The 12,142-nt window shown below is 33.7% G+C and overlaps 1 protein-coding gene across 2 annotated transcripts in view; it reads left to right on the top strand.

Annotated features, from left to right (window-relative positions):
• Window positions 1-9,900, top strand: part of LOC123684294 (protein decapentaplegic) — a 68,708-nt gene extending 58,808 nt beyond the window's left edge. For both annotated transcript variants that reach the window (XM_045623491.1, XM_045623492.1), the window contains exons 2-3: window positions 3,005-3,316; window positions 7,740-9,900. In XM_045623491.1, coding sequence (XP_045479447.1) covers window positions 3,016-3,316; window positions 7,740-8,593 — 1,155 coding nt within the window. In that variant the 5' untranslated portion in view covers window positions 3,005-3,015 and the 3' untranslated portion in view covers window positions 8,594-9,900. The remainder of the gene's footprint in view (window positions 1-3,004; window positions 3,317-7,739) is intronic.
• The last annotated feature ends 2,242 nt before the right edge of the window (window positions 9,901-12,142 follow it).

Genomic DNA, 12,142 nt, shown 5'->3' with positions numbered 1-12,142 from the left:
TTATTACTTCTACAGATAACCTCTCAATTTAACCGTCTGTTATTTCGTGTGTAAGTCGAGCACGGTGTAAGTACTACGTGAAATTCCACGCTCCTTTCACACTTTAATCCACGCTATTAAAAAACCAATCGACACCTGACTGTATACCCATCCTGGTCGGCAATAAAATCAACCTTCTGTTACCAGAGATTTCACGAACTATGTCAGTGACATTGAAACATCAAATTTTAATTAAGTAACATTCCTTCACGACATTGCCTAAAACCAAGGAGGAAGCTGTTCTCTCTTCCAATCCGTTTTTTCAACTCTCGTTCCCCGAATTTGAGCGCTATATCATTTCGACACAATGTAATTTTCGAATTTTGAATTGGGAATGGAAAAGGTTCTACTTCTGATGACTGGAGTAATCATATAACTGATAATATCAGAATTACTGACACAAGATGAAATTCAATATTGAGTTGAAGAATAACCATTTTAATTTTCCTTCGAAATTTCATCTTTATCGTGTCACCAAAACCTGAGAAAATTCAAGGAAAATCTCGAGAATATATAAGACTTAGTTTGTAAAGGGTTTTTCAATAAGAGGTATCATTTTGAATAGCCGCCTATCTGGGCAGCTGTAACTTTTGAAGCTGCCTTCTTTTTACATTTGACAAGTAAAACTACGCCATTACTGAAAATGGAACGACACAATCTTCAACAAGGCAATGAAATTGTTAAAATTCACTTCAAATATGGTGAAAATGCAGGTAGAGTTAGCAAAACTAAAGCACTTTTGAGTCGTCCTAAAGTACTTTCTGGGTCGGCAATAGTAAATCTGGTGGAAAAATTTGGGCTGTTGGGACAAGTAATGTGAAGAATCGAAACCGCGTGCGTCGATCAAAAACAAGTGCGAATATTTCTGCCGTCGATCTTGGAAATTTGGCATTTTGCAAACGACATTACATAGTATTTTGAATAAAGACTTAGGTCTTAAGGCTGATTCAATAATAATAATAATAAGGCTTTTAAAGTTAACACAAAGAAGAAGAAGAAAGAACTCAAGACAGTCGATCATCAGCAATCGCAATCAATCACAATTTCGCAAGAAAATTTCTACAAGAGCTAATCATGATTGGCCACCGAGATCTGGCGATTTAACACCTTTAGACTTTTTTCTTTTGGGGCCATGTGAAAGATAATGTCTATGCCAATGCTTCACAATCTATTCAAGACCTTAAAGATAGAATTCGTGAAGTTATCGAGAACATACAGCCTCAAATGTGCGAATTGGTTATGAAAAATTTAATGAAAAGTATATGTTGCTGATATCGTTTTTCATCGTTACTGGCATGCCTTCCTCTTTACAATGAAATAAACATCCATGGATTAACTTTAAAATATACTGGATTTTTTCTATATCAAAATAAAGCCTCTTATTAATTGTAAAATAATCTCTCCAATGTTAGTGCCGTAATGCAGGAAGATCGTTTCATCAGAACTTCCTATCTGGACAAATTAATCGACCAGAATGTTCATATCCCTATATGTATACAGTTCTGTGATCAGTGCCTTTATCGAATTTTTTCCGCCGTGGTCGAGCACAGAGCAGAATATCCAGCGCGGTGATTTTATCTGGAGTGGCGTATATTTTGAATTCAAGAACGTATTCTTCGTTATAGATAATTGTATCAATTACATGGATTTATTGCCGGGAGATTAGCGATGCTAACCTTGAGTCGGCAAAGGAGAATGATCGACAGACTGTCAATAATATCGTTTAAATTTATTCTATGTTCATGGCGATATAAATCACCTTACAGAAACCCACACAAATTGGAATAGTTGTTGAAGTATTTATGGGCGAACGTTGAATTGATTGCTGAAAACCATAAGGCACAATATTTAGTCTATGACCTTCGGCACTCTTTGATCTTAAAGATAAGACGAAACGATTAATGTTGATCTATCGGATTTCAGTTTAGACATTGGAAATACGAAAGCCCTGAAAATCAGGGAAATAGATCGTTTGGATCTTGAATAGTCACACGACTAGAGTTTTGGTACTTCTAAGCAGAACGAATCATACACAAATTGAGAAAAGATTTGGGATTTACGAGTGAGAACTTCTAAACTTTGAAAATACGCAACAATAAGTTTCCAAGATTAAAAGTTGGTTTTCTGTATCAAAGTTCTGTTATATCAAAGGTGCAGATCATTAATCTTCCCTATACTGACGCTGTGGTGATCGTCAGGTAGATATCTTCAGTCTGGATCGGATGTTTGCTAAAAATACTTGAGGGGAGAATAAGTTCCGGGCCCAAGTAGTCAAAACACATTTTTTTTTGAAAATTCGACTTAATTTGTAAACATAGTCATCTTCAAGAGTGATATATTATGTACTCGAAAGGTCCTTTTACTTTTTAGTACCTTTTATGTAGAAAAACTTTCGAAATTATGCCGTCTATGAATTCTTCTTGAATTTCTCTCGGTATTCACAAAGGAGCACTGATGTTAATAAAACAATTTAACAAATTCTGAACGTTGTTTAAACGTGAATCATTTCATGATTAAATGTCAATATCTACTGAACACAGATGACATAATTAAATTACAGAGGTATTCATTTCGTAAAATATTAACCTGTGCGTAATTATAAATAAAAGGTTTTTTCTAAAATATTTGAAGAAATATACATTATCTTTAATATTTAAATTAGAAGTGAATTCTTTCCATCCAGTCAATATTGCTTCGCGTTCTAGTTCCTATAGATTTCGTTTGAGCAACCATTCTTTTGACCAAAAAGGTTTTTTCTTTTATTGTTAAGATATAATATTGCAGCAGCGGCACTTAGTCTTCTAATGGGCGATATCTTTAGAATTGTAGTAAGGTCAAATCATCAGATCTAGATCGACAGGTTGCCGATATGTTAACTGTTTTTCAAAAACCTTTTGACGCAATATGTCTTCTCTTAACCTTCTGAGAACTGTCCAAACTTACAAGGTATTTTCTTTGGTTACAGGAGTTTTTAAAATGAAAAGGAACTACTTTTTGTGGTTGCTTATCTTTTTGGCCGTACCCCAGAGGAGCAATTCCTCAATCTCTTCATCGTCAACCATGCCCAAAGAAGTCTTAGCTGAGGTGGAGACCAACCTAAGGACCCTATTTGGTTTTAAAGGTCGACCCAAAGTGGACAGATCAAAGTTGATCATTCCACAAGCTTTGATCGACATGTACGAAGAACAAAGTGGATCAAAGTTGGACATCACGTCCATCAACAGACCTGGTCTCTTCACTCAGACAGCAAACACAATACGGAGCTATACTCATATCGGTGAGTAATTTTGTTTTTTTTTGGGAAATGATCGCCACACATTTTGCCTAAAAGAGTAATGGGGATTGATCGATTAGGGAGCTTGTTTAGACGGATTCTGTTTGTTGTTGAGTTGGCACAACATTTGAATACCGCCAAACGTCATTTGTCATTCGGTTTGATCACAATGCTCCAATTTGTGCGTTGAATGACATTATCAATTCATTGTTTAGTCTGGATCGGGATATTGAAGGTTAAGGACAATACAATTTCTGTTATTTGAAAAATTGATAAAAACGATTTTTTTGTATTGACAGAGCTCCTTGTCACAAATCGATGAAAACCATGGTTAAATTAAACAATTTGCGTTTCGAACAACTTGATCACTCAGCTTATTTTCATGATCTGGACCTTAGTGATTAATGACTTTTTTCAGACCTTGAAACAATACTCCAGGAGAAGAAATTTGAATCTAATGACGAAGTGATTGCCGAGGTTGAAGCCTATTTCGAAAACAAAGACGAGTCGTGCTACAGAAAAGATATTGAAAAGTTAGACGAGCGTTGGAATACACTTGAAGGTGACTATCTTACGAATCAAGTCGAGTTTTTAAGAAAATTGGGTTCTTACTGGTTAGGCTAGATACTTTTATTGAGTGATATATTTTGATCTAAATCATATGCGATTTCACGTAGAAGGTTTCTCGTTTGTTTTAGGTATTTTCGTTTCGTAGATGTTTTGTTATCGGAAGTAGAATTTTTTCCGTACATTTGAAAGATAGTCGACCATAAATTTCATGAAGATCAGAGATCCTTTACCCAAGGTTCCTGATCCTGAAGATTTGTCCAATTTTCTACCTATAAGTATATTACCAACCATGACGAAGGTTCTCGAGAGAATACTCTTTATTCAGATTTACTGGGGAGGGAAGTGCAGAAGGCTTCCACGAGTTCAAAATTCAAAAACGATACACGAAGTGGCGAGTTTTTCGATGAACGAGTGTTAAAATGAGCCTTCTGTACGAATATTAGGTATATATAATTTTCTCTAATTCACTGAATTTTTTATTGGAATCAATGAAATATTTTCATAAATATCGTTTAGTGATTCTTGCGTTGGGAAATGTGGGTTGGCAGAACAGTTTTCTGTATCACAAATTTGATAGATAACAGATGACCTTTGGCAGGAGAGATCCGAGTATCAACATATAATAATAAAATATAATTATGAAATCTGTAATATTCTCGCAAGATTTTGTTCTACAAATCTATTCTGAGCTGGACTCCGCTACTTCAATTACGAAAAATTAAGACTCTTTTAAAGTTTCACAACAATTCAAAGTTCCACAACAATTTTGGCGCCCAACGTGGGGCGAATTATCAATTTATTTCAGTCTTTCAATTTTACATTTTGAATATTTATGAATTTCACTGATAAATTGTTCAAAATGATTTGAATCATAAAATGGAGACCAGGAGTAAAACCACAACTGTAAGAGAGAATGAAAAAGAAAGTATGAGACATCCATTGATAAATGAACAGAGTATTGTGGTGTTGCTTATGACAATGAGGAAAGATATGGAACAGAATAGCAATAACATTAAAAATAAAAAAGAACAAATTACAAATGATAATGAATAAAATATGAATAGATTGGAAAAGAAAAAGTAAAAAAATACAAAAGAAATTAAGCAAAATGTAGAAAGTTTGGAGAATAAAAAGAATATTTTTATTATTCAATTTTTTTTATAACGTAACGTTTTCTCCACCTGTATTTTACCACGATGAATTGTCAAACTTTACTCGAACAAATGACAGATATTGATGTTTCTCTTATTTCAAATATGGCCGTTATGACGTTTAACAAAAAAAGTATCAAAAGGAACCTGTATTTCCGCTCATTCGACTTTCGAGTCTTATATTTCTTCGCATTTTGCTAGATTCGTATCGCTTCTTAAGAAATTTTCTTTGGAAGTATCGGAACTACTGTGTCATCTTAATTGGTGCTGGCTTTCTCGAAGCGTTTCGTTTCGGCATACAAATTCTCCTCGGATTCTAGAAATATGGTTGATGAGAAGGGACAAATTTCACTTCTTGAGTCCCCGAAGTGGCAGAAGAGATTAAATATTCAACCAAGTTATTCAATTAATTGCATGTATTGTATAATGCTGCGACCGGCCCACTTTCGCTACTGTGGAACTCTTTTCTTGTTTATAATGTTGTTGATTTGCTCAAACTTCTGCAACTGCTGTTCTCCGTTATTCGTCTGCGTCCTGGATATACAGGTTGATACCGAATATTGTTCATTGAAAGTCATGATGGATCAGATGAATCAGCGCAGGATAACAACTCATTTACCCAAAAACTATTCAGAGCTATTCACATCAAATTTGGTAAAAACATTTTTGTTTCTGTACCCCATTGATCCTTCTTGTTGGAGAAACATATACTTAATATAATATTAAAATTGAATAATATTCTTAATATTAATATTAAGTACGTATTATTCTAATTTTCACTATTTTATAATGTGAATAACCATAGCAGTTTCTTCAGATTTCATACATTTTGAATAACTTAACTTAGCGATGAAAATATTACAGGGTATTCCTAAATTGAAGCAAAATGACAGATTTCTTGAATTATTTTGAGAAAAAGTTCTATTAACATGGGCCTGCAAACGGATTGTTTTCGATACAGAGGGTGTTGAAGTTTGATTTTTTTTCAAGTTTTTTTCTCTTAGCACCTTCTCTTCACTAGATATTCAAATTATGTTCGGCAAAGATATTCCAATTTATAGTTTTCATTATGTGATATGCTACTATATGTATATGTTTAATATATCTTTATGATATATTTGGTTTATTTCTGTCTTGAAATATAACTTCAATTCTAAAAATAACAAAATAAATAAACAACCGAAAGAAAATTCAAAATAACTAAAACTGTACAAATTGAGTGAATGGTTAACCAAATATATCATAAAGATATATTATTTGCTAACTGTTTACTCAATTTGTACAGTTTAAGTTATCTCGAATTTTATTTTGGTTGGTTATTAATTATGCCATTTTTAGGATTGGAATTATATTCCAAGACAAAAATAAACCAAATATATTATAAAGATATATTATTGGGAAGGAATAGACATACAGTTGTCAATTCTTTGATATTTATATTCTGTTTTTTTGGTATGTCACTTTGCAGGCCAATTGGATATTTCCGTTCACACGTCATTCAATAAACCTCGGTTTTGGAGCAGAAAAAAATGGCGGTGTATACTGTATACCGTATACTGATATATTTCTAGAAATTTTTAATGAAAATGCGTTTTTACTGGTTAAACTCAGGATTTATTGTGTGAAGTGTTATTTTAGCGATTCATGCGAAATTTCTCGATAAAATTACAAGATCATGATTTTCACGTCAGTGCTTTTCTCATTTTCCATCAAGGTATCTAATTCACGAGATTTCAAAACAGAAACTAAGGAAATTTTAAGGATATGTTCAAAATACTATTTCGCTAAATGATTCTACAGGTTTCCCGTCGGAAATAATAATCCAGCAATAAACTTCAGTTTCTCTCTGATCGTTGAGCCAGAGCAACACTTGCAGAATATCGAGATATCTACAAGCATCCTATACTTAGTTGATCAGGCAGTAAGTAGGGCGGGTCTTAAAGAAGGTATGACCTGACGGACACCTGATACACGTGTATTTCAACATACCACAATCTATAAATAAAATAATAACTATCTACATTATCTATACCTGGAGGTCATGTGTAAAAGTAACATTGTTTTCAGCTGAACACCTACAAAGATCTTCGATGTTGCGCGGCTAGAACTCTACCTGTCTACTCGTTTGATTTAGACGAGCAATATACAGAGTGTGTAATTAGGAATTATATGTACTATATATGAATTATCTCGGCGTATGGCAATCAAGACAGTTTTTGAGGATTTTTATTATCCTTCTCGAACTATTCCAAGCGCCTTGCTCTTGCTTTTCAGCCAGTAATTATTTCTTCCTTTGAAGAACCTTTATTAGTATTTTATTATACCCGGTGGACGTATGAAAGATTCGAGTTAACCGTTAGGAGTGCAGAGTCGGAAATATCTTGTACGACTGCTTTGTTTCTTCGACTTGTCAGTTTATTCGTTTTCTGTTTCTATGTTATCCCATTTTATTTTTTTTGAATATTTTATCATCCATCTTGCCATCTGAGAAAGATGATTATTGATGAGTCTTGTTTCATTTACCTATGTTTGACCAACCAACGAAGTAACAAAACCAATTGCAACTAGTCTAGTAGTCTGAATAATTGTTGAGTATTGCAAACTTCTTCATCGATCGATTCTCGGTAATTTTTTGGCAATGACTTTTTGAAGAAATAGCCGCTTAGTGTGTAATTTAAACTTAATATCTTGTTTCTTCTTTCCAGAAAGTCCAATGGACGAGAAATTCAGCTACCACAAGTGCAGGCTGAAGTTCGACCTTGGCAACGTCCCTCCAAAAGAAGCACTCAAGGCCGCCGAGGTCATAATAAACAGAGAACCCTTCAAAGGTCCTCGCGAAAAAGACAAGTCCTACTACCAAAGGATCTTGGTAAGCGACATCCTACAGCCAGGCGTCAAGGGCAAACAAGAAGCCATAACCAGACTTATGGACTCCAAGCTCGTGGACATCAGAGGAAACCAGACCATAAGCATAGATGTCCTGCCAGCTGTGCAGAGGTGGCTGAAGAATCCAAAGAACAACTACGGAATTCTCATCACAGTCAAGGCAGTCACCAAAGGAAAGAAGCACGCACCAAAAGAACATCTGAGGCTGAAGAGAGACACCAGGAGCGATTGGCTGCACAAGCAACCCTTGCTCTTCGTTTACACAGATGATGGTAGGAGCATCCATAGAAAAGGGGAAGAAATCGTGCGAAACCGTAAGAAGAGGTCGATGAGAAATGGTAGGAGAAACGACAAGCGAGAACCTTGCAGGAGACATGCCATGAGGGTGGACTTCACCCACGTGGGGTGGAACGACTGGATTGTGGCCCCCGCGTTCTACGAAGCGTTCCATTGCAAGGGAGAGTGTAATTTTCCATTTCCCGATCACTTGAACGCCACCAATCATGCCATAGTTCAATCGTTGATCAATTCGGTCAATCCAACAAAAGTACCCAAGCCCTGCTGCATTCCTACGCAGCTGAGCTCAATATCCATGTTGTACGTGGATGATGAGCAGAAAGTCACCCTTAAAAACTACAGGGACATGGTTGTGAAGGGTTGTGGGTGCCGGTAGTGGTCCGTTCTTATGTCGTTATATTCGAGTCTGGTTTTGACCTTGAGGAACATATCGTGTGTCGAAAGGGAAGGTTTTTTTTGAAAAACTGAAGTTGAAAGTACAAGTAGATGCTACTGATCGAATCTCATTCGGGACTATTTATTTTAAATTTATATATTTCTTTTGAATAAGAAGAAGGTGAAAAAACTATATTCTTCTTATAATTAAATGACTTTAAATTGAATTACATGATTTTCACTCGTATATAGTTCCGAATAGAATGAAATAAAAAAAAGCAACAACAAAACTTAAAATTAGATAATATGATAAATAGGCAAAAACAAAGGAAAACAATTAATGAAAGAATAAACACACCAGCAGAACAATTTAACTTTATTCAGGTGGAAATTTAGTGATACGTTTTTATGTTTGAACAAACTAAATATCTTGAAAAGCTTCAATAGATGTGGTTTCGGAGGTACTTTGAATTGAAATCCCTTTGGGTATTAGGCACTTGAAGAGTTTTCTTCTAGTGTTTGTTAGAAAATGTTTATTATACAAATTTTAATTTATTCCATAACTTAACAGAATTCAATGTTTCTATACAAATGTTAGTATAAGAAGAAAATTATACGGTTTTACCCAAAAAAAGTTTTCAGTGTTTTCGTTGATGACAAAGTTTCACTACATTTTTCCGAAGAAAACCACAAAATTTGACTACGATGTGGATATTCAAGAGAAAATTTTCGATGAGAGTAGAACGACAAGTAGAATTTTAACCGAATCTGTGATCCAAAGACTCGAGGCTTCTAGAAGTGTGTACATTCTATGTACCCAGTGTAAAACGGGTTGAACTATGGTCATTCCCTTTCATCTGTGATTATTAATGTAAAGTAAGGTTAGAGTATACCTACATGCAGGTCTTTGATAGGTATTAAACAATCCAAAAAATTTGATAATTCACCATGCATTGTTGATATTAAATTCTTATAGTCAATGATGAATTGCATTTGTATCTATATATTAACATATTGAATTTTATTTTTTCCATAACCTCTCATTGACTGTTCGAATTAGATATTCTTTTATATAATGTTTACCCATGTTCTGCTATGTTGACAAATAATCATTTCTACTGAGGGTATCGAGTCTATTTAAATCAGTCAATTGTAATATATTAGTACCTGGCTAAGGATATTTATTTACTTTTATGTGCATATTGTACAGAAATTAGATGTAAATTTTAGAACATATTTTATTGTAAGAAGATTAATGTAAGATTTTGTACAGACTGTATATATTAAAATATTTTGTTCACATGTTTATTTTTGTTGTTTTGATTATCCATTTCACCTAATATAAGAAATTCAATGTAGGATTTTGTAGTCCAAACATATTTAACCATAAACATTTTTTAAAGAAAGTTCGAAATAGTTTCATTCAACATTTGGACAGGTTGAGGTTTTTGGTTTTTCTATTTTTTTTCGAAAGTCATATAAAATTATTGCACTGAATAAACGTGGGCATACCTCACTCTCATAATAGAATAAGTGTAGAAAAATGGAAAAATGAATTAGGTATATTATTTTCTGTGGGGATAGTAGGTTATGAATAAAAAATTTTGGCATATTAATTTGGATAAAAATAATTAATTCTCATTTTAATTTTCACAGCAAACAGTATCGATAAAATTATAAATTAAAAAAATATAGAATATGTGCAAAAAATCCAGTAACTAAAGAATATAATTTTTTGGACTGTTAGTATACAAACAAATGAACAGGATACATTCAGAAGCATCTTAAACAAATAAAACAAGATACTCTATTCTATGTTAGAGTTCTCTGTCAAAAACATTTCGTCAAAACGGTAAAAATCATCACTAGATCACAGAGAATTGTGGAACAAACCAATCACTACACTCTTCACAAAAAACGATAAAATGAATAAAATACATACTTAAACCGACAAACTGAATAGAATATTGAACCTCTGAAAGATGTTTAGCTTCCTTCAAAGGTACTGAAGAACTGGCCCTTAAAAGCCCTGCATTTGAATTTATCTGGAAGGCTTTGAAAGTACCCCCACCCTTTCCATGAAAATTTCTTGGAAAAATGGAACAATACAGAAGTTTTTATTACCATGAATGGACCCTTAGAATTCAAAGATATGCAATGCTTGTTATTTTACAGTGATTCCTATGGACTCACGCTTGGACCATTAAGTGAGCATTATTTTCTGATAATCGCCTTAGTTGTATTGTTAAAAATTAGAAAAACGGCAATGGGCAGTTATTAAAGAGACTACTCGATAGAAATTTTCATAACATTCAAAATTTTCATGACCATTTTTTGAGTCAACGCGCTTCTAATAATATCATCGGGTATCATACGATATTTTTCTATATAACTTCCATAACAATGCTGGAAAGCAATTTGAGATCAGGATATAATTCCTTTAAATTATTGTTCGTCAACTTATTTTCCAGTTCATATGACTGATAATTCAGAAAGAAAGACAAGAGAAGAAAAGTTAGATTGCTTTGAGATTTCGCACGATCTTCTTGATCAGTTGCAGATGGTACACAGAGCTTGAAAATTTTATTTTATATAAACACCCACAATCTCTACTCCGTCGCTTTTGTGGGGATGAAAATATTGTTTTCTTTCGATATAAAGAAAACAAAGAAAAAATGTTTACACGAGGCTTGTAATTGAGACTCTCCATCGAACTGAAAATGTTCGTCCTGATCGAATTTGCAGTTTTTGAATAAACAAAAAAATAACCAATGAACTTGAGCGCGGCATTAGAGATTAGAGATTCACGCCTTGATTTGACATTCAAGCTACTGGACTCGAAATCAACTCAAGTATATTCTTTCAAGCTGCTTTATAAAAAAAAAATATAAATATCAACTATTTTGAAATACAAACACAAATAAAATCAACATATACGAGATCACATAAGAATAAAGAAAGATATAGTTTCTTAATGTTGAGAAACCTCCAACCACTAGTTGATTACATCATTTTCCATCCAGGATCTAAGGATCTTGATTGAATTTTTCGCCTTATCCATTGCAGATTTTTGTAACAGTCAGGGCAGTTCTGGAAAATTGTCTTTCAACAGGGGCTGAAGATGCTGGCGTTGATAAAAAAATCTTTGTCCAAGAATTTGTCTATATCATAACGCCAATCCATTTGATTTCCTCGATTTACAGGAGATTATTTGAATTAACTTAGGAGATCGATGACAAACTCCTTATATTTATCCTTTGAATATGCATATTTTGTCTAGACGCGCACGAGCTTTTAGAAATAATGCCGTGTGACTCGTGAGTATCAAGCTTAAGTGTTATCAAGAAACAAGAAACTTGATATCAAGTCAAGAAATTAATATCTCAAGTCAAGAATCAAGTATGTAATTTGTCACGAGCTTGATTTTCAAGTCAAGTAGTTGGTTTAAATATCAATCTACTTGACTTGATGAATTTCTAATTGAGATTTAATACACTGAAAAATTCAAGTTTCTCGATCTTTCTATAGTGAGTTATCATGTTTACGGCGG

This window comes from Harmonia axyridis, chromosome 7 (genome assembly GCF_914767665.1).
Source record: "Harmonia axyridis chromosome 7, icHarAxyr1.1, whole genome shotgun sequence".
NCBI lineage: Eukaryota > Metazoa > Arthropoda > Insecta > Coleoptera > Coccinellidae > Harmonia > Harmonia axyridis.
Note: the sequence above shows the minus strand (reverse complement) of the source record. Positions and strands in the feature narration are given on the sequence as shown.